General features: G+C 48.0%; 1 protein-coding gene across 1 annotated transcript; it reads left to right on the top strand.

Moving 5' to 3' along the window:
• Nucleotides 1-8,258: 8,258 nt before the first annotated feature.
• Nucleotides 8,259-16,118, top strand: KRT84 (keratin 84). The gene is made up of 9 exons (XM_059682976.1): nucleotides 8,259-8,822; nucleotides 9,364-9,572; nucleotides 10,189-10,249; nucleotides 11,026-11,121; nucleotides 12,069-12,233; nucleotides 12,401-12,526; nucleotides 13,030-13,250; nucleotides 13,714-13,745; nucleotides 15,004-16,118. The coding sequence occupies exons 1-9, from the start codon at nucleotides 8,340-8,342 to the stop codon at nucleotides 15,354-15,356; spliced, it is 1,746 nt and encodes a 581-aa protein (XP_059538959.1). The 5' UTR covers nucleotides 8,259-8,339; the 3' UTR covers nucleotides 15,357-16,118.
• Nucleotides 16,119-23,641: the final 7,523 nt, after the last annotated feature.

Raw genomic sequence — 23,641 nt, 5'->3', positions numbered from 1 at the left:
GGAGCCTCACGCTCCCAGGGATCCAAGTCTCTGCCAAAGAGCCTCTGGGCTTGTCTGTTCCCAATAAACTAACTGGTCACAGGTTACAGCAATCAGGATGATTCAGCCTGCTCTGTGGGTCTGAGAGGAGGAACCTCCTCTGAGGGAGAACAAATAAGCCGCCTTTGGGGCTGGAAGCTGGGGAACTTGGGAACTCGGGGTGAAAAGGAAGGTGGCTATATAAATGGGAAAACTACATATGAACAATTTGCTAGTGGCCTGTGGAATAAACGTGGGCCCATACAAATTAGACTTAAAAACTGCACATCACACCCCAATAGTGTACAAGTCGCTTGCCACATTAAAAAACCACGTGTCTGTTGTACATAGGCCTCCTCACCGCATGGCCCTCTGCACGTGTCCTAGAGAAAGTTCATGGGGCCCCTATAATGTCTGTTCTCGTCAGGCTCCCAGCCTGGGTTCTGCCTCTCCATCGTGGACCAGTCTCCGTGCAGGACATTCCTGGTCCGGGGAAAGCACAGAAGATGAGTGGCAGCCCAGCCAGGGAGGAGAGCCCTCCAACTCTTCTTCCTCTCTAGGGAGCCTCAAGTACTGCAAATGAGACTTGGTAGCAACAGTTTCACCCTCTGTGGGGCCAGATACCCTCCCTGTTGCTTCACTGATTACCCAAAACAACCCCCACCACAAAGTCCCCCTGTGGCTCCCCTCTCCTGAGTGTTGAGGCACAGGTCCCCTTCCCCCACAGCCCCACACAGAGCAGCTATTCTGCGCCAAGCCCTGCATGAGGAGCTGGTGGTACAGGGGTGACTAAGACCCTCTGAACCCTGGAGGGACTCTGCGTCACACAGGAGGAGAGCCAGGGAGTGTGAGGCTAGGAGAAAGAGCAACTCAAGATTGTGCCCAGCAAGAGGATCAGAGAGAGATCCACAGAGAAGATTGTAAGGGCAGAGTCTGAAGGGAAGTCTCAGGTTCATTATCCATGGGCAGCAGATTCAAAAGAACCCATCCACTCACTTCTTTCACTCAATATGCATTTACAAAGCACCTGCTGAGTCAGGTCACCGAGGGGCTGGTGACACAGTGGTGAACAAGACAGTCATAGTCAGGCCAACTCACCTGGTAGACATAGCACCTAGAGCCCATTATAGGGGCTGTAAACTGGTGCAGCCACTTTGGAAAACAGTCTGGTGGTTCCTCAAATGTTAAACACAGAGTTACCATATGTCCCAGCAATTCCACTCCTAGGTATGTATATACCCAGGAGAAAGGAAAACACATTTCCACACCAAAACTTGCACGTGGATGTTTATACCAGTACCATTCACAATGGCCAAAAGGTGGAAACAACCCAAATATCCATTAATGGGCAAATGGATAATCAAAATGTGGTATATTCATACAATGGAATATTGTTCAGTCATAAAAGGAATGGAGCGACACGTGCTACAACATGGATGAACCTTGGAAATATTATGGAAGGTAAAAGAAGCAAGTCACAAAGACCATGTGGTATATGATTCCTTCCATATGAAAGTCCAGAATATAGAGATCTAAGAGACAGGAAGTAGATTAATGGTTGCTTAGGGCTGGAGGAAGGAGAAGGTGGGAGATGAGGGGAAAGTATGGGGGTGATAACTAAAGGATTTTTTTTGAGGTTCTAAAATTGACAGTGATGATAATTGCACATATCTAGGAATATACTAAAATCAGTGAATTGTGCATTTAAAATGAGTGAGTTGCTGTAACTGGTTTGGCTCAATGGATAGAGCGTCGGCCTGTGGACTGAAAGGTCCCAGGTTCGATTCCAGTCAAGGGAATGTACTTTGGTTGCAGGCACATCCCCAGTGGGAGGTGTGCAGGAGGCAGCTGATCGATGTTTCTCTCTCATCGATGTTTCTAACTCTCTATCCCTCTCCCTTCCTCTCTGTAAAAAGTCAATAAAATATATTTTAAAAAATAAAATAAAATAAAATGAGTGAGTTATGTGCTATGTGAAATATATCTCAGTGATAAATAGCAGGAAATTCAGACCTGGAGCAGGAAATTACAGATGTGAGAATTGTGAAGGCGAACATATATGAGGGTCCCACCCTAGTCAGGGGCCTTGGGAAGGTGCCCAGGAGGAGGGGCAGGTGAGCTGGATCCTGAAGGACAGCAGGGCTTAGGGGAAGCCGGGGCCCACAGCACCCACCGTGAGGTCTGAGATTCAGGGACACATGAAAGGAGGGGATAGAACAATGGGGCCACACAGCCTCAGTTGCCACTTGAATTCCCATCACTCTGGACCTGGCCTGAGAGCCAGCTAAACTTCTTGCTGATTAATCACTCAAAGCTCTAGTCTAGGAGATCCCAATAGACCACCCACCTCTATCCCATAGATGACTACATATGGAACCAGGAAACACCCACTGGAATAAAGGAGGAGAGGGAGGGCATTCCCCCACCATCACTGAGAGATGGGCTTGGGCCTGAGGACCATCCATGTGGAACTTCCCATTTCTGAGTGCCCAGGACCCTGGGAAGGGGAGGCACGACTCCACCCAATAGTGAAGGTGCCCTCGCTCAGTCCTGGATGTGAGCTCTGAGCCTGGGCAGACCCCCTCCAGCACTTCCACTAGGGGAACCCCTTAGTGATGTGCAGCAGTGACCCCCTTCTTCCTGCTTCCCCAGGGGATGAATCAAGGCAGGTGGGGAAAAGTGCCTCCTGGTGGTGGCCCAGTGATTCACACTCCAATCACCTGGGCAAACACCTGGGCTTCTTTCTCCCTGGGCCAGACTCCCAGGTGCTGGGATTCAGGGAGGATCAGGTCCCTCCTCGTCCCCCGGGGTGGAAAGGAGACCCAGATGAGTAAAGCTAAAGCCTCACTATATTCTCTACACCCCTGGGACCCCAAATGCAGGCCCTCCCAGAGCGCCCCTGCGAGGAATGGTGGGGAACCACCCAATGAGGCCTGGGGAGGGCGGGAGAATCCAGGTAGAGCTCCTTGTGTCTGTGTCTGTCTCCCAGAAGGTCTCCCGTTTCCTTGTTCCTCTTCTTACCTTCTCACGGGGCCTCTCTCCCCCCGACAAGGCCCTTCCTTCCCCCCACTGCCCCTCCCTCAGGTGTTCTCTGCTTGGCGCCCAGAAGCACTTCTCCAGGATCCCTTCCTCATCGCAGCCCCATCAGTGGCCTCAGGTGCACCCTTTACTGCCACTCTCCACCCAGAGCTTGGATTGGTTTCAGGAATGGGACTGCGAGCAGAGGAGGGAAACATAGGACCACCGAGCCTGACAGAGGAAGAGGGCTGGGCGCCAGCCATCCAAGCACTTAAACACAATGCCGGGCACACATCAGTGCCCAGTAAAGGTCTGTTAAAGCAAACTGACCTTATGCCTATGAGACGCAATATTTTTACCCTGGACAGGTGAAGCTCTGTGAATGAGAGGAATTTGGATTAAACCTAAAACAATCATCCCGCCTGGAGGATGGGGATGGGCCCGAACCAGAGGGGTGCTTCATCTCTCCTGGGAGGCGTTTAGATTCCATCTCAGGGTCATCAGCCTGAGAGGGCAGAGGGGTAGAGAGGGCCGGGGTGGGCTCAACCTGTCTTACGGCCCCTCCTCCTGCTAGGGGACTCCGGAGCTTCCCTGCGCACAGGGCAGGTCTCAGCATGAACACCTTCCTGGGAGGGCCTCTCTCCAGCACAAACTTGTCTCTGGGCAAAATGGAAACACTCTGAAGAAGGTGGCTTTTAGCAAAGCCTTCTTAGCATCTGGGATTTCCCTGTCACTCTCCTTCCCACGCGAGTGCGTACGTGTGTGTACACACACACACACACACACACACAACCACAGGGAGCCCAGGGTCCCCAGACCCGGCTTAGCCCCCTCCCTCCACCTCCTCTCTTCTCTTCCCTCCCAGCAGTTTCCCTCCTCCCCACTGCACAGACAGCTTGGCGATGAGCCAGCAACCACACCACAGCAGCAAAGTGAGGTGCTGTGGCTGGGCCCGGCCAGCAGATCTCAGGATTCCATTACAGGCCGACTGACAGCAGTAAGAAGAAACTGTGGGAGCAGCAACACCTTCAGCCTGGGGTTTGCAGGGTGACTCCTCGGCCTCTCCCCACCTGCCACCCCCTAAAAATGACTGAGGCTTGTGTTATGCACGATCTGGCGAAATAATGCCTCAGAACTATAAACTGCTGATGGTGTCAGCTCATCCCAGAACAGGGGTTATGCTTGACTGATCCCAATTACCCACCACCCTGCCCGGCTGGTCAGGGCTGAAGGAAGCTGAGCCCACACTGGGACAGCCCCAGAATGGCTGATGGGGTAATGAGCACCTGCTGGAGCGGGAAGGGGGTGGGGTGCTGGGCTGGAACAGGATGACTGCTTCAAAGAGAAGGGAGGATTGTGCAAGAGAGAGGAGAAGGGCCAGAAGAAAAAGAGGGAAGGAGGAAGGAAAGACAGCAGGGGGTGAATGGATGACAAGAACCACACAGTGTACACTCAAAGGCTTTCAGATTTAATCCTCAAAATCCTGGGAAGTAGGGATCATTCCATTTTACAGACAAGAAAACTGAGGCTTAGAGAAGTAAAATAATTCCCCCCCCCCCCAAGTAACTAGTATACCATTGAGGGAGAGTGTTTGCTGACTAGCAGTGCACAGTGGCAATAAAAAGTGAATCAACTTTTAGTTGGTTATATTATTGATTTTAAGTTCTCTACAGTCAGGTACTCCTTATTGCCTACTCCCCAGAGCAGAACCCTGCCACCACCCTGCCCTCAGTGCACCCTGTCCAAGGTCATACTGCTGGTAGGTGGCCACACTGGGACTGTGTCTCAGTCCATCTAGCTCCAAGGGCTGGGTCAAGTCTTCTGTCCTGGGCCTGGCACGCTAGCTGGTGTTCTCTATGCCATCCCTCCAGCTCCCCTCTCCCTTTCTCCTCCACAGGGGTCCCCTCCCCAGTCTCCTGGATCCCCAGAGGAGTGGGATGCCCTTTCCTCCAAGCACCAGATTTAAGCCCCAAGAGGCAGGAGCTGGAGGGCAAACTGGGTTGGTTCCCTTGTGAACGCTTGAGTTTCTGCACCACCAAATGCCTAAATCCCTCTTCCTTTTACACCCCGCTCCTGTCCCCCCTTTCCTCTGCTTTTAATCTTTGGGTAATCCATTCATTCAATCATGTGCCCCACGCTACTAAGCACTGGAAACACGGTGCCTGCCTCCTGGAGCTTTAGTCCAGCAAGGGTGATAGACTCTGAGCCAGCAAATCCACCAGGAGAGGACCTCAGAGGTGAGGGCTGCTGAGGAGAGAAGGGGGTGGGGAGGGGAGACAGGCAGTACATGGGGGATTTAGGGGCTTAAATAGGGGGTGACCTATGATCCTAGGCCCGGAGGAATTGAGGGACCTGGCCATGTAGCCATTTGAGGAAAAAGAGTTCCCAGCAGAGAAAAGAGAAAAGAGCAAGTGGGTCGGCATCGGTTGGGGGCGGGGGGGGGTTGCGGGGGGGGGGGGCGTGTATGAGGCAGGAGTTTTCCTGCCAGTTTGATGGACAACCAGGAGGCCAGAGTGGCTGCGGACAGCAAGGTCAATGAAAGGGGAGGGCAGATTTTATATCGCATTTACTCTGAGTCGGATGGGAAACCCTTAGAAGGGTTTGAGCATAGAAATGACATGATCTAACATGTTTTTATGGATGATTGACTGTGATGTTAAGAAAAGACTGGATGGGGCAAAGGAGGACACAGGGAGGCAGACTGGTGATTATGTCAAACACCCCGTGAGAAGCGATAAGCCTGGCGCACATGGCGGCAGTGGGGAGAGTGAGAGGTGGTAGGAGTCCAGATACGTTATGAAGGTGGGATTTGCCACTGGATTGAATGTAGAATATGGAGAAAACAGAGGAATAAAGGATCGCTCTCGGATTTTGTGGCCTGAGCTACCGCAGGGGATGGGGGGGTGAGCCTAGCAAGTTGGAACATATTAGCATGAACATTTGGGAGAACAGTTTTGGAGATACTAAGGTTGAGATGCTTATTTGCTATCCAAAGAGAGACATTGATCAGAGTATACATGCAGAGTGCAGAGAGGAAGTCCAGGATAAAGATATGCCCTTGGCAGTCATCAGTGGATAGATAGTATTTAAAGTCATGAGGCTGAATGATCTCACCAAGGGAATGAGCATGGATAAATATGAGAAAAGGTACAAGGGCTGAGTCCAAGAGTGCTGTGTGTCTACAGGTTGAAGACGTGAAAAGGAACTGGCTAAGGAGACCAAAAAGAAGCAGCCAGTAATATGGCAAGAAAATCAGAGACTGTGCTATCTGGAAACCAAAAGAAGAAAGTATTTCAAGGAAAAGGAATGATCCACTATATCAAATACTTGCTAATAAATCAGGTTAAATGAGATCTGAGAACAGAGCACTGAATTTAGCAACATGGAGGTCATTAATCATCTTCACAAGAAATATTCTCGTTACTATTTTTCTGCTTCTTCTCCCATTAGACATACACCTGGTGACTGGGCCTATGGAAAATGTGGTAGACTAGGAATAGAGGAGCACTTCCTCACCTTGATAAAGAATATGTGCCCCCAAACCTACAGCTAATAGCATGCTTCATGATGGGAAGCTTGACACTTTCCTACTAAAATTAGGAATAAAAAAGGACACATATGTAATACCCTTTGTAATACTTTAAGCAATAAATAAATAAATAAATAAATAAAATTAGGAATAAAGCAAGATGTCCCCTCACCACTACTTTTCAACATCGTACTGGAACCATAGCTAATGCAATAAGGCAAGAAAAGGGAAGAAAAGGTATAAATATTAGGAAGGAAGAAAGGAGCTCCAGTCAAAAGCTCACATCCTCTTCCAAGTAGAATCCCAAGCATCCCCCAAAATTCCAGTGTCCAGTTAAGCACAAGTTCCTCCAGGCACAGGTAAGACAGGTGATACCAACCATGTCACCTGCTAGAATTAAAAAGGTAAAAACCTGCCTCTGGGTCCTGAAATATATGCAATATTGATAACAATATCCAGTTGCTTAGAACTTTTCATTTTCTATATTGATATTTATTGCTTGTGTCTCACTATCCTAACCAAAAATTCATCAATAATTAAAAGAACCTGAATAAACAGAGCTATTAATAAGCCCTCATGTGTATTGGGGATGGAGGGGCTCAAAATCATGTGGCTGACTTTCCACACAGATAAATGGCCAAATTATTGGTGTGCTTTGGCATCAAATTATGCAACAGAAGTCCTCAAGATTAATCTTCCACCACCAAGAGGGCAAAGACCATCTTTCTTATCTCTTTACCTTCAGTACCAAGCACACTGACTGGGACAGAGTAGGCACCTGATAATTGTTAAGTGAGTGAGTAAGTGAATGAATGAATGAATGAATGAATCTCCTCTGAGTGTCTCAAATTAGGCATGTATCTACACTAACAGCTTTACTGAAGATTGAACTCCTATGTAAACAGCCAAACCAAATCATAGAAGATAGATAAAGCACCGCTAAAGGTTTTTGGACTATTTAATTCATCTACAGAAATGCAATAAAGTGTATTCTTGCCATATTATTTCTTTTTTTCTCTTTATTAAAAAAAAATAGTATTATTGCTTTTTAGAGTGAGGGAGAGAGAAACATCAATGTGAGAGGGAAACATCAATTGGCTGCCTCTTGCATGGCCCCTTTGGGAACTCAAGCATGAAACCTGAGCATGTGCCCTGACCGAGAATCAAACTGGCAACCCTCTGGTGCACAGGACAACACCCAAACAACTGAGCCACACCGGCCAGGGCGCCGTATTATTTCTTAGTTGGAGCTCTGCAGATCCTGACTCTTTTCTGCATATCCCACCTCTTTAAAGGGATATGTCTATATAGATGCATCCCTGTGAGCCTCTTAACTTTAGAGCTACCACCATCCTAACTTTCTGGTGGTTAGCCACATTTGCAATGCAAAAGTCTATTGGATTTATGACCAAAGCAAATTAATATCCCCATAATGGCAATTGTGGTGGACTTGTGGGAAAAAATAGGACCATAATGTTTATGTGTTTATGCGTTTTTAATATTTATAGGTTTGATGTTATAGCCCTAATCCTAAAAAGAATAGGTGTGCCTGAGATTAGCTCATTGTTAAGGAGGTTATAGGCATGAAGAATTTCTGCTAACTACCCAAGCTCATAAATGCTTCCAAATGGCTTTTTCCATTTTATGGGGCCAATCTTCAGATCCCCACACACATAAAAGGGGTGAGAGGAATCCACTAGCCTCAGAGGGACTCCCAGCTCCAGCTCACCCCACACTCTGCAATTGCTGCTTTGCTCTCATCCAGGAAGCCATCATGTCTTGCCGCTCCTACCGAGTCAGCTCTGGTCGCCGTGTGGGCAACTTCAGCTCTTGCTCAGCAATGGCCCCGCAGAACCTGAACAGGTTCCGAGCCAGCTCCGTCTCCTGCAGGAGTGGGTCCAGCTTCCGAGGCCTTGGCAGTTTTGGTAGTCGGAGTGTCATCACCTATGGATCATGCTCACCCCGGATAGCAGCTATAGGCTCTCGTCCCATCCACTGTGGAGTTGGCATTGGTGCTGGTGGCGGGTGTGGTGCTGGTCTAGGGTTTGGAGCCAGCAGTTGCCTTGGCTATGGCTTTGGCTACAGAGTTGGAGGAATTGGAGTCCCAGCAGCCCCGTCTATCACAGCAGTGACTGTTAACCAGAGCCTGCTGACCCCTCTCAACCTGGAGATTGACCCTAATGCTCAGAGGGTGAAGCGAGATGAGAAGGAGCAAATCAAGACGCTCAACAACAAATTTGCTTCCTTCATTGACAAGGTACAGTTCAATCCCTGGGTCTGGGATGGTAAGAGCTAGAATGCATTGGGTGTTCTTTCCCTTAAGAAGAAATAGCCCAGGCCTAGGGCATTGACCTTGACCCCAAGATCCTTTAGGTGTCAACCAAAGGCATTGCAGTATGATTTCCGCATCACTCTGCTGTAGAGCAAGGATGGGCCTGAGGAGCGCAGCATGGAGGGCTGGCTAACACAGAGGTTGCATCTTTTGGAGGAAAGAGGGACCTCCAGCCAAGTCTGAGGGCATCTGGACAAACTAAGACCTACTACCTAGTGACTAGACCTACTACCTAGTCACTTAGAACAGTGCCTGTTTGTCGCTGAGCCTGGCTGAGCCCGAAGAGGGGGTCACAGGCCTGCTCTTCCATATTCTACTGAATTAGAGCAGGAATTAATGTCAACAGAGGAGCGAACAATGTCACCACAGTGTTGAGAGTCATTTCTGACCACCTGAAGAACTGGTGGGCATGCAAGTGACTCTGTCAAACACTTCAATTGCCCTTTCTGTGCCCTTGTGGGTTTAGGTGCGGTTCTTGGAACAGCAGAACAAGCTTCTAGAGACCAAGTGGAACTTCCTCCAAGAGCAGAAGTGTGCCAAGAGCAACCTGGAGCCCCTCTTTGAGAGCTACATCACTAACCTGCGGAGGCAGCTGGATGCAGCCAGCAGCGACCGGGCCCGTCTGGAGGCTGAGAGGAACAACATGCAGGATGTCCTTGAAGGTTTCAAGAAGAAGTGAGTGGCATCTGGACCGCACTGACCAAGGACAGGCATGGGCTGGTCCCTAAAGCAGTGACCAAGCTCAGATGAGAGCAGCTGGAAGGGTCAAGGTTGAATGCTGGTTTCTATACCCAGTCTGTAGACAGATGTGGGGGCAGTGATATGTAAGGGAGCAGGAGGAGGCCCTCCATAGGTTCTGAGGAAAAAGGAGTCTTGGAATTGGGCATGTTTTTTTCCTAATCCTCACTGTGGAAATGGGTGAGTTAGCCGCAGAAATAGAGCCCTCTGATTGTGAGAACCATGCCCACATTCAGCATCAAGTTGGGTCCTACTTCCTCTCTGGTCATGTGCAATGACTCTAAATCTTTTCTAGCAGAGGAGCAAAGAAATGGACCACGTTTTCAGGCCCCACATCCTATGTGAGAATGTTAAAGGGATTTGGAGAAACTGAGGGCTACTGGTACATGTAAGGTCTTACAGAAAGGACAGAATGGCTGAGAACCTGTAGGTAACAACAGGAAGCTATGCTCCTGGGTGGAGCAGAGAGGTCTTAAGAGGCTCACTAGGAAATTGGAAGTCATTGGCTCTCAGTTCAGAATGAGAACTCACTCTCCTAATTCTAATCATCCAGGTACGAAGAAGAGGTGGAATTCCGGGCCAATGCTGAGAATGAGTTTGTGACTCTGAAGAAGGTAAGGGAAAGCAATAGGTAAACTTCTCCAGACAGGCAAATGTCCTTGAGACCCCTCAGGAAACTGCCCAGGCATCCCTGTGCTGTCTCAGACCACTCACACAGAGGGGAACCCTTAAGGTCACACAAGGTCTCTTCGAAGTTCTAATTTGGTCTCAGAATATTTAAGATTGGTTAGATTATTTATTTATTTTTTAATCCATTGATATTTAGACAGAGTGGAAGAGAGAGAAGAGGAAGGGAGGGAGGGAGGGAGGGAGAGAGAGGGAGGGAGACAGAGAGAGAGAGAGAGAGAGAGAGAGAGAGAGAGAGAGAGAGAGAGAAATCAACGTGAGAGAGACACAATCAGCTGCCTCCTGCCCTCATCCCAACCAGGGCCAGACTACAACTGAGGTACACACCCTTGACCAGGAATTGAACCCATGACCCTTCTGTCCGTGGGCCGACACTCTAACCATTGAGCAAACCAGCCAGGGCAGGTTAAATTGTTTAGATGTCCTTTTATTATTTAGATGCCTGGGATTATCCAGATTCTCCTTGCCTCTAAATAAGCATCAGGAGAGATCCAGCAGCCCCGGGGGAGTGTTTATGCTGCAGCAGGAGAAGAGCCACAGTCACTGAACTGCAGTTCCACCCAGTGACTTTACCACCCATCCCCAGACTGGCCTGGCCCTGTGGGACTGGTCTGATCTTCCCACCCATCCCCAGACTCCGCCAAGGTGCGGGGGTTAAACAGTGCAACGTAATATGCATCTTATCCTTCTCTCTTTTATGCAGGATGTGGACTCAAATTTCTTACATAAATCTGATCTAGAGGCCAACGTGGAAACCCTAGCTCAGGAAATTGACTTCCTGAAAACCCTATACATGGAGGTAAGGGCTCATCCCCTCTCAGCCATATGAGATCAGTGCTTAGCCTAGACTCCCTGGGGGCTTCCCCTGCACTGGTACATTTTCTAACATTTGGTATCATACATCTTTCCTCCCACTCAAATCTATATCTTCTATATGTCAATAGATCTACCAGTGGAAAAGGTTAGGTAAGCAGGCTTCTCAGCAGCCTGACTCAGATCTACGTATAAACTTCTTGGATCCATGGTACAACCCCTTGTTGACCAATCCAAAGATCTGGGTCTAGGAATATCACTTTCAATCTATTGATCAGAAGACTCTGGAAAACTGATTTGCTCGGAGAGGTAAAAAAAAAAAAAAAAAAAAAAAAAAAATCATGTTTGACCTAATTGGCCAAATGAACTAGCTTTCTTTTGCTTCATAAATGGTCTGTTTGGTCTGATACAGACCCAGCCAGAGCTGAATGTCTGGCTCTGAATGGAAACCCTAAAGAAAGCTCCCTCTGGAGCCATCACCTCGCAGGCCAGTTCCATGTCCCCTGGTTCTGTTAAGGACTTGAGGTGTATAATTCCTAGACCATCATGTTCTAAAATATTGTCAGCTCTCAATAATCCATGAATGGCACAGCCACTTTGAGGATAATCCAAAGAAAAGTGTATCCCTAGTATAGCTCTCACTCTTCTTCACTTAAAGCCTAGGCCCCCATGGTTTTAATATTCACCTAAGCAAAAGTTAGGGTGGTAAAGGGATGTCTCTGAGTACATAACAAGACTTTAAAGTCAAACAGAAGTGGTTCTTGGACATGCCTTTTTCTTCACCTTTGGTTTGGACGGCCTGCCCCATAGCTTTGCTCTGAACAAACAAGCAATACTCTCTGCTCTTGACACTACATCCTGGGGACCCTGTGGCAGCATCCTGGTCACTGATGGGACTCTGAGTCCCTCTCTCTTACTGATCCTCCAACACAGGAAATCCAGCTGCTACAGTCACACATCTCAGAGACCTCGGTCATTGTGAAGATGGACAACAGCCGGGACCTGGACTTGGATGGAATCATCACCGAAATCAAGGCCCAATATGAAGAGGTTGCCAGGCGCAGTCGGGCTGATGCTGAGGCCTGGTACCAGACCAAGGTGGGCAAAGGCAGGCTGGGAAGGGGTGTAGGTAGCCTTGGGGTGAGACTCAGGTACAACAAAGTGGGCCCCATGGAGGTGCGAGACCCCCAATTCAGTTGAAGCTGTGGTCTTGATCCAACCTTTGAGCCCTCAGAACATCCCCCTCTCCCCACCGCACCCCACAGTATGAGGAGATGCGAGTGACAGCTGGCCAACACTGTGACAACCTGCGCAACACACGGAATGAGATCAATGAGCTGACCCGCATGATCCAGAGGCTGAAGGCAGAGATCGAGCACGCCAAGACTCAGGTGGGCAAAATAAAATAGAGAAAGCCCCAGAGGAAGGAGAAGCAGGGCTCTGAATTTGGGGAGCTCCAAGTCTGATGATATAGGGGAGACCATCAGGACCCAGAAATGGAGGAATGGAGGGATTAGTACAAAAAGACTTCCCAGGAGAGGAAAATGTGGAAGGAAAGGAGGGTCTCCCATATAGAAGAAAAGGCTTAGGGTCAACTTGAAGGAGCAGGTAGAGGGCAAAGAATAGTTTTACTCTGGAGCCCATGGCTCTTGGAGCAGCAGATATAAGGAAGTGCAACGTCAATGGATTAGAAACTGAAAAAAAGCAATGCTTCGCCTCTGGTGACATCAAACTGCAGGTTCACGGTCCCCAAGAAAGCAGCCACATGGGCTCCATCCCTGGCTTGGCACCAGGCTGTGTCCCCACTAACAGGGGCAGTGTTTCCAGCCCCACCTGGGGATCCGGGATCCCCTAGTCTCTGCCAAAACCCACCAGCAAACCTCCCTCCCTGCAGCGGGCCAAGCTGGAGGCCGCAGTGGCTGAGGCGGAGCAGCGGGGTGAGGCAGCCCTCAAGGATGCCAAATGCAAGCTGGCAGATCTGGAGGGCGCCCTGCAGCAGGCCAAGCAGGACATGGCCAGGCAGCTGCGCGAGTACCAGGAACTGATGAACGTCAAGCTGGGCCTGGACATTGAGATCGCCACCTACAGGCGCCTGCTGGAGGGCGAGGAGATCCGGTGAGTGCTCACAGGGCACCAAGAGGGAATGAGGTCGGACTTGGGCATCTGGACTAATTAGCGGGGGAGGAGGGGACAGCGACCAGGTGAAGAAATGCTGAAATATCCATCTCCAGAAGTAAGAGAGCCTTTTCTGCAAATGTTAGTTGGGTTGACCCTGGCGAGGGATTAGAAGACGACTCTAAGTCTGTGCCTCCAAAATGCAAGTTTGCAAGCAGGCTGCATCAGAAACGGAGTTTTGCTTGATGGGGTTAGCTTGTTTAAAAGATTTGGTTAGCTTGTTAAATCATTTTGGGGTAAGGTCTAGGAATATGTCACTTTTCAAAGCTCTCTGGATGCTTGTGCAGCTGGGTGAAAACCACTGGCCCACTGGTCTACTCGGCCAGGAAAGCCCTTCTGAGAGCAAGCGGGTTTCCAGAGAACAACGCTACTTGTGAACTGACTTATTTCTTTCTCTCTCCAGGATCTGCGAAGGTGTTGGACCAGTAAACATATGTAAGAAACTGAAGTCTTTTCCTCTACACATTTCTCTCCTGGTGCCCTTCAAATTTCCTTTAAACTCAGGCCCACATTGGGGTCAGTAGCCCATGGCTGGGCTGACCAGGACAGTCGGGGGAGCAGGGACCATCTGGCCCCTGGACTAGAGCATCCCCTTAGCAGAGGTCTGAGATCTCCCCTGAGCCTACCCTCCCCAGGGTATGCAATCACCAAGGTTTTCAGCGCCTCCTGGGTGGGAGAGGGTTCCAGAAGAGCAGCAGCCCTTTCATTTTTAGTGGCCTTGTCCTTTAAGGACAAAAGCCAGGGGAGGAATGAAAGACATTTGCCAGGGAGTTCCCTACACCCCTGATGGCAGGAGATGGGACAAAGCTGAATGGAAGTCCCCCTACTGCTGCTGCTGCTGCTGCCAGACAAAGTATAGGTTGTACCCAAAGCATGCAGGGCACCATACGTGGCACTGCAGGGCACTATGCTTGGCACTGCAGGGTGGAGGCACAAAGAAGGTGAGCTCTAGCCCCTGCCTCTAGAATTATAATCTTCTTGAGAAGATGAGTCCTATCCACTGTCAGCCTACCCCTCAAAGAAGCCCTGGGGGGAGGAACAGGCACTGGCAACCCCCTTTCACTCACTCAGAGAAAATACGTGGTTTGCCAGAAGTCATTTAGTCAGTGGGACAACCAGAATTCAAAACCAGATCTCTGACTCCAAAAGCACAAATATACACAGATGTGAGGTTGAACTGAGTGTAACCTGGGTAGGTCAGAGCTGCAAGTGCTTGGATGACAGTGCCTGCCAAGAGGGGTGGGCAGCCAGGATAGCTTTCTGCAGGAGTCAGGCTTGAGCGGAGGTCAGAACAGAACTGACAAGGGACTCTTATTGGAGGGGCCATGTGAGAACCACTGAGGGGCAGGGAGTAATTGGAAGACAGAAGCCTAGTGATTTATAAAGGCTACTACTCCCACTGTCTGGATCATGCAGGTCACTATACTCTCAACAAAATCAGCGTGACTGGCCAGATATAAATGACAACCAACCTATGGCTCTACGCAAACATCTGGGGTATTGATTCAATCCTTCCATTTACTCTGAATGTTGACTAGCAGAGTCACAGCCTTTGAGTCACCCAGACAAGAGAAGAAGTGGGTATTGACTGTGTAGACAATAGGGACCACCTCCACCCAGGACCCTGGCCTCCCACCCCACAGAGGGAGCATGAAGGCCCTGCAGCCTCACTGATGATCTCTCCCTCCTGCAGCAGTGAGCAGCTCCCGCGGTGGCCTGGTGTGTGGGCCTGAGCCCCTGGTCTCCAGCTCTACCCTCTCCCGCGGCAGAGTCGCCTTCTCTGGCAGCAGCATCCGTTCTGGTGGCGTCTGTGGCTCCAGTCTGGGTGGGGCCCAGGTCATCATGGGCAGCGGGGACCTGCTCAGCACAGGCTCCCGGGGAGGCTCGGTGCTGATGAGAGAGTCCTGCACCCCCTGCGCCCCCAGCACCCCCTGCCCGCTGCCCACCGAGGGCGGCTTCAGCAGCTGCAGTGGGGGCCGCAGCAGCCGAGGTTCCAGCGTCCGCTTCGTGTCCACCACCACCACCTCCCGCCGGACCAAGTACTGAGAGCCTATGCCCAGCTACTGCCCTGGGAAGAACCATCTCAGTGTCCCCTGCTTCTGTCCCCAAGGCGCCTGGGCCCTGGGCTGGGGGGGGCTTCCCCTCCTACCAGGAAGGGACAGGGCTCTGTCCGGCCTGTGTCCTCTCGGGGATACTCTTCTCTGCCTGGATGCTCCATCCGCAGCCCCATCCAGATGGGTTTCTCCCTGACTCCCAATGTCCTTCCTTTGGATCACTCCTCACCATCCATCTGAACAGCTTCAAGAATTCAGATTTGATACAATTACAAAAATCTGTGCCTGGGGAGAATAGGCACAGTCCAAAGCCAAAAGGAATGTCTTCGGGCACCATGGCCATCCCAGCTTTGGACTAGTTTGGAGAATGGGAAGTTGACTGTCCTTACTGCAGCTGGGCCAGCATCCTTGGCCTCCTTCCTCTTCCTTTTCCCGGCAGGAGAAGATGTGTTTTCCTAGTTTCCTGACTCAGAAGGATCCACAGTCCTTGATGGCCCAGGGGACCCCTTAGTACCCTGAGATGGTTCTTCTTCCAGGGACATACGTCCTGGCTACTTCTTTTCCTGGGTTGTTGGTTTAACTCTGCAGCATGTGAGCTCATGAGGTGGGTGAGCTCCGCTACACCCCACACAACTATTGGTGGTGTGAGGGAGGCCCAGCCCTGCCCGCTGCAAGCTCCAGGGAGGCCTGGGGTGGGTTGGGGGACCTATTTGTACTGCTCTTTGTGTTCCTGGGTTTTCAATAAACTTGCCAAGCTAACATCACTAGGACTCTGGCCTCTCCTTCTGGATCATGCTGGGCGTGGGGAGATTGCCTCCTAGACTCCATCCTGGGACTTGGGCAGAGGCTATCCTGGGGATAGAGTGGGTGCTGAGAAAAGAGGGCTCAGACCCTCCCCTGTAGGGGCTCACAGTTCAGCAAGGAAGAGAAGACCTATAGCAGAGGCTCTGAAAGCAAATGCCAAACATCCCACTTCTCTCCGGGCATTGCCCTGCAACCCAGAGGTGCCCTTCTCCTGGCCAAGGTGAACCTTTCCATCTGTTCTCTGGATCCAACCCCACACCCTGTTCCTCTGGCATCACTGCATCCTCATTTTTCTGTTCCAGCTCTTACCCTCATCCAACTCATTCACCATGAGGCTGCTATAGAGGTCTTTCTCACATAGAAAACTGACCCGGCTTACAGTCCTCAGTGGCTCCTCACTGCCTTCCAAAGAGCTCAAACTTCCTAACATTGCATCCACCCCCTGAATGATCTGCTCATACACCCCCTGCCATCCCATCTTCTCTTGTACCCCGCTTTCAACCTATCCACCTTTATTTGTTCATGCAACATATGATAGGGGCTTACTATTTGCCAGGCACAATGCTGGGGAAATAGCAATGAACAAGATTTGGCCCTCATCCTCAGAGAGCTTACAGTCCCACTTGATAGATGGACAGGCAAACAAGCACTTGTGGCTGGGTATGCTAAATGCTGTGTTAAGGGTAGAATCGATGATACAGAACACAGAGGAGAGGCCCAGCCCAGACTTGGCATCATTAAAAGCTTCCTGGAAGATGTGGTATCCCGGCAGAGATGCGAAGCATGATGAGTTAGCCACACCAAAGAAGAAGAAGTGTCCCAGGTAGGCAACAACATGTGTAAAAACCATGACTGGAGAGAGCATGCCGAGTTTGGAGATCTGTCTGTATTACAGGTCAGAGTCAGCCAAAGTGCAGTCATGACAGAGCCCCATTAGGGCACATATCTCACAGCAGGGACTGGGTGCCACTCTGTCTCACCTGGAGGCTCCTCCTTAGGTGCTGGGGTCCAACCCCAGCAGGTCCAGGGGTCCCCAAAGGTGTGGACGGAGTCGGCAAAGAAGGAATGACATGGAGACAGCGTTCAGTTGATCAGCAGCCTAGCCAGGATCTCTAGCCAAGTTCTGGTCAGGATCTCCAGCGAAGTTCTGGTTAGGATCTCCAGCCAGGTTCTGTGTCCATGTTCTCTTGCTAGGTTCTCCAGCTAGGTTCTCCAGGTTCTCCAGCCAGGTTCTGTAGCCATGTTCCCTCGCTAGGTTCTCCAACCAGGTTCTGTCCAGGTTCTCTTGCCATGTTCTATCCAGGTTCTGTAGCCAGTTTCTGTCCAAGATCTTTTGCCATGTTCTCTCGCTAGGTTCTGTCTCTAGGTTGTGTGGCCAGTTTCTGTCCAGGATCTTTTGCCATGTTCTCTCCAGTGAAGTTCTTCTGTCTCTAGGTTCTGTGTAGGTTCTGTGTCTAGGTTCTGTGTCTAGGTTCTGTGTCCTGTTGTCTTGTTACATCTGTATTTATACCAGTTGATGCCAATCCTATCAATCTCTATTCCAAAGGTTAGGGCGTTTCTTATCTCCATTCCAGGGAGTAAAGATTATGTAGCTTAAGCATGATGGTTCGTAGTTAAAGTGATTAATTACCCGACTGGCACTTAGTTAAGGGGTTTTATTCCCTCCCTAACTTCAGGGGAAAATCCCTACCTGGGGAAACAACCTTTCTCAGAGAGGTGACCTTGGTTAAAACACATAGTGCCAAGAAGGTGAGCAAACATATTAAGAACAGTATGCCAAATGGAAAGGAAAAGAAAGCTGGGGTAGCAATACTTATATCGGACAAAATAGACCTCAAAGTGAAGGCCTTAACAAGAGATAAGGAAGGCCACTTCATAATACTAAAGGGATCAATACAACAAGAAGATATAACCCTGGTAAAATATATGCACCCAATGTAGGAGCACCCAAATTCATAAAAAAACTCCTGGAAAATATCAAAGGAGAGATCGACAACAATACAATCATAGTAGGGGACTTTAATACACCATTGACAGCACTGGATAAGTCCTATAGACAAACAACCAGCAAAGATACAGCAATCCTAAATGACTCACTAGATCAGATGGACTTAATAGACATCTTCAGAACACTTCACCCCAAAGCCAGAGAATATACGTTCTTCTCAGGTGCTCATGGGACATATTCAAAAATAGACCACATATTGGGTCACAAGCAAAGTATCCCCAAATTCAAGAAGATTGAAATCATAAAAAGTGTCTTCGCAGACCACGATGGCATAATATTAGAAATAAACTACAATAAAAACAACCCAAAATACTCAAACACCTGGAAGCTGAATAGCATGCTATTAAATATTGATTGGGTTACCAATGAGATCAAAGAAGAAATTAAAAACATCCTGGAAACTAATGACAATGAAAACACAACAATCCAAAACCTATGGGACACATTGAAAGCAGTCCTGAGAGGGAAGTTTATAGCTCTACAGGCCTATCTCAAAAAACAAGAAAAAATGGTAGTAAATCATCTAACTCTACAACTCAAAGAATTAGAAAGAGAGCAACAAGAAAACCCCAGAGTGAGCAGAAGGAAGGAGATAATAAAGATTAGAGCAGAAATAAATGACATAGAGGCCAAAAAAACAATACAGAAAATCAATGAAACCAAGAGCTGGTTCTTTGAAAGGATAAACAAGATTGATAAACCTCTAGCCAGACTCACCAAGAAGCAGAGAGAGAGGACCCAAATAAATAAAATCAGAAACGATAGAGGCGAAATAACAACAGATCCCACAGAAATACAAATGATTGTTAAAAAATACTATGGACAGCTTTACTCCAACAAACTAGACAACCTGGAGGAAATGGACAAATTCCTAGAAAAATACAGCATTCCAAAACTCAATCAGGAAGAATCTAAAAATCTCAACAGGCCAATAACTATGGAAGAAATTGAAGCAGTCATCAAAAAGCTTCCATCAAACAAAAGCCCAGGACCAGACGGCTTCACAGGGGAGTTTTACCAAACATTCAAGGAAGAACTAAAACCTATCCTCCTCAGACTACTACAAAAAATTCAAGAGGAAGGAACACTTCCAAGCTCATTCTATGAAGCCAGCATCACCCTAATACCAAAACCAGGTAAAGACAACACAATGAAAGAGAATTACAGGCCAATATCCCTCATGAACATAGATGCCAAAATCCTCAACAAAATCTTAGCAAATCGGATCCAGCAGTACATCAGAAAGATCATACACCATGACCAAGTAGGATTTATCCCAGGGATGCAAGGATGGTACAATATCCGCAAATCAATAAACGTGATACATCACATAAGCAAATTGAAAGAAAAAAACCACATAGTCATATCAATTGATGCAGAAAAAGCATTTGACAAAATTCAACACCCATTTTTGATAAAAACTCTCAGCAAGGTGGGTGTAGAAGGATCATACCTCAACATAATAAAAGCCATATATGACAGGCCCACAGCCAACATCATACTCAACGGACAAAAACTAACACCATTTCCCCTAAGAACAGGAACAAGACAGGGATGCCCCCTCTCACCACTCCTGTTCAACATAGTACTGTAAGTGTTAGCCATTGCAATTCGGCAAGAAGAAGAAATAAAAGGCATCCAAATTGGAAAAGAGGAAGTAAAACTGTCCTTATTTGCAGACGACATGATATTATACATACAAAACCCTAGAGATTCCATCAAAAAGCTACTAGACTTAATACATGAATTTGGCAATGTAGCAGGATACAAAATTAACCCCAAGAAATCTGAGGCATTTCTATACACCAATAGTGAACTTTCAGAAAGAGAGATTATAAAAACAATCCCATTTACCATCGCACCAAAAAAATTAAGCTACCTAGGGATAAACTTAACTAAAGAGGTAAAAGACCTCTACTCAGAAAACTACAGGACGTTGAAAAAAGACATAGAGGAAGACATAAACAGATGGAAGAACATACCGTGTTCATGGATTGGTAGAATCAACATCATTAAAATGTCCATACTACCCAAAGCAATCTATAAATTCAACGCACTTCCCATTAAAGTACCAACAGCATACTTCAGAGATCTAGAACGAACTTTCCAAAAATTCATCTGGAATAAAAAAAGACCCTGAATAGCTGCAGCAATCCTGAAAAAGAACAAAGTAGGTGGGATCTCAATACCAGATATCAAGTTGTATTACAAAGCCACTGTTCTCAAAACTGCCTGGTACTGGCACAAGAATAGGCATATAGATCAATGGAATAGAATAGAGAGCCCAGAAATCGGCCCGAACCAATATGCTCAATTAATATTTGACAAAGGAGGCAAGAACATACAATGGAGCCAAGATAGTCTCTTCAATAAATGGTGTTGGGAAAATTGGACAGATATATGCAAGAAAATGAAACTAGACCACCAACTTACACCATACACAAAAATAAACTCAAAATGGATAAAGGACTTAAATGTACGACAGGATACCATAAAAATTCTAGAAGAATCCAAAGGCAAGAAAATCTCAGACATATGCCGAAGCAATTTCTTCACTGATACAGCTCCTAGGGCACTTGAAACTAAAGAAAAAATGAACAAATGGGACTACATCAAAATAAAAAGCTTCTGCACAGCAAAAGAAACCATCAACAAAACAACGAGAAAACCCACTGTGTGGGAAAACATATTTGCCAATGACATATCTGATAAGGGCCTAATCTCCAAAATTTATAGGGAACTCATACAACTTAACAAAAGGAAGATAAACAATCCAATCAAAAAATGGGCAAAGGACCTAAATAGACACCTTTCAAAAGAGGACATTCAGAAAGCCAAGAGACATATGAAAACATGCTCAAAGTCACTAATCATCCGAGAGATCCAAATCAAAACAGCAATGAGGTACCATCTCACACCTGTCAGACTGGCTATCATCAACAAATCAACAAACGACAAGTGCTGGAGAGGATGTGGAGAAAAAGGAACACTTGTGCACTGCTGGTGGGAATGCAGACTGGTGCAGCCACTATGGAAGACAGTATGGAGTTTCCTTAAAAAACTGAAAATGGAACTCCCATTTGACCCTGTGATCCCACTTCTAGGAATATATCCCAAGAAACCAGAAACACCAATCAGAAAGGATATATGCACCCCTATGTTCATAGCAGCACAATTCACCATAGCTAAGATCTGGAAACAGCCTAAGTGCCCATCAGTAGATGAATGGATTAGAAAACTGTGGTACATCTACACGATGGAATACTATGCTGCTGTAAAAAGGAAGGAACTCTTACCATTTGCAACGTCATGGATGGAACTGGAGAGCATTATGCTAAGTGAAATAAGCCAGTCAATAAAGGAAAAATACCACATGATCTCACTCATTCATGGACAATAGAGACCATTATAAACTTTTGAACAATAATAGATACAGAGGCAGAGCTGCCTCAAACAGATTGTCAAACTGCAGCGGGAAGGCCGGGGAGGGTTGGGGGGCAGGAGGTAGGGGGGTAAGAGATCAACTAAAGGACTTGTATGCATGCATATAAGCATAACCAATGGACATAAGACACTGGGTGATAGGGGAGGCTAGGGGACTGTCTAGGGCGGGGGGATAAAATGGATACATATGTAATACCCTTTGTAATACTTTAAGCAATAAAAAAAAAAAAAAAAAAAAGAACAGTATGCCATATATGCCAGGTCCCTTGAAACAGCAAGGATGGACCGGCTCCCGGCACTCAAGGAGCAGGAAGCACACCTTCCATCTTTATATGCTCAGACTTCATCGAGCAACCTGAGAACATACAGGTTGTTCTGCTCACAGCCTAAGGCCTACCTGACCCAGGACTCACCAACCACCTCCTGTCCTGCTTCCAGGGGCTCCTGACTTCCCATCCCGTCTCCCATGTAAAATCACATGCACCCCTCAGGTGACAGCAACATCAAGGTTGTCTCCATCTGGCCTTGGTGCCTCTCCTAGGCCAGACCCACATTCACCTGTGCCAGATATCAATATCTTGCCTCAGCTCCAGATTCACCTTTATTCCCTACTCTGTGCAAATGGAGCTTATCCCCTTAGATCCATTGGTATGAAGTTAAGCCTTGTCTGTAGGCATTTCCATAAACATTGGTGAGGCCTTGAGAAGTAGGGAACTTTGCCTCCACTGTGCTCTCTCGGCCGTTTCCCCAGTGCCGATTCCTGCAGCGCAGACACCGTCTATACTATCAGGCCCCCTGGCACAGCAGCCAGCAGCCAGGAGCTTCCTCAGCATCCGTCTTGGGCAATTACATATCAAAGTGCCTCCAGCAAGACACCTCCTTGTGAAAGCTCTCCCCAGCACCCTAAAGGGTGTACTAGTAGGTTCTGGATGGAAGGTTCCCAGCAAGTCCCATTGGTGGGGCACCACAGTGACTTCTCTGGAACCCAGCGAGCAGTGGCTGTGCCCTCTCCCCCGAGGTCTGGATCTCAGCCGTGGCTTTTCCTTGGGGCCTCTATCACAGCCCTAGTTGCTAGCCCTTACATCAGTCATTTCTATACTCTTTGAGTTCTTTTCCCTCATGACTCCCACCCCAACAGTGTCTATATTGAACTTCCTCTGTTCAAGTTACAGCGTGGTACTGTCCCTTGATTGGACCCTGACTAACACATGGCACTGGGACGGCGTTGCTTCCAACCTCCCGAGTCAAACAAGTCAACACTGGGGCTCCTCAGGCGCCAGCCACCAGGCCTCTTCTCTCTCTATCGCACCCCATAGGTGCCCTCACCCAGTCTCATGACTTGAAATGCCACCCATATGCCATTAACTCCTGAGTTTATGTCTCCGGCCAGACCTCCCGTTCACTACAGGCTGGTATATACAGGTTGCCCTGACATCTCCATTTGCATATCGAATGGGCATCTCAAACTAAACATGTCCCAAAACAAACGCCTCATCTTCCTTCTTCCCCTCCGTGCTGCTCCTTCCATATTAATGGCAAGTGCATTCAGTTGCTTAAGCAAAAATAAATTAAAAATAAATAAAATCTTGGAATCATTTTTAACCTATTTCTCTAGCATCCCCATATTTAGTCCATCACAAATTGTATCAGCTTAACCTTCAAATAATGTCCAGAATCCAACTGCTTCCCCCACCTCCATGATGACCACTGAGGCCTGAGTTTCCATGACTCTTGCCTGGACAACTGCAGTAGCCTCCTAACTGGCTCCCTACTCCTCTCTCTTTCTTCAGTCTATTCTCAAAAAAATCAGCCCAGGTGATCCTGTTTAAACTAAGTTGACTTCCAGTTCATCCATGATGGAGTAAGCCTATGATAGCCTGTCACTCCCACTAATAACAACAAAAAAACTCTGGATAAAATTGTTTAAAAATAAACTTTCAGAGGACTCAAAAAAGTGAACAAAAGCAGGTAGATTATGGCAGGAACACAAAGCTTGCAGAAGTGGCCTGTGTGTTTTCCCT

Source organism: Myotis daubentonii, chromosome 2 (assembly GCF_963259705.1).
Source record: "Myotis daubentonii chromosome 2, mMyoDau2.1, whole genome shotgun sequence".
NCBI classification, from domain to species: domain Eukaryota; kingdom Metazoa; phylum Chordata; class Mammalia; order Chiroptera; family Vespertilionidae; genus Myotis; species Myotis daubentonii.
The sequence above is the reverse complement of the archived record's forward strand: the minus strand, read 5'-3'. Positions and strand labels throughout refer to the sequence as shown.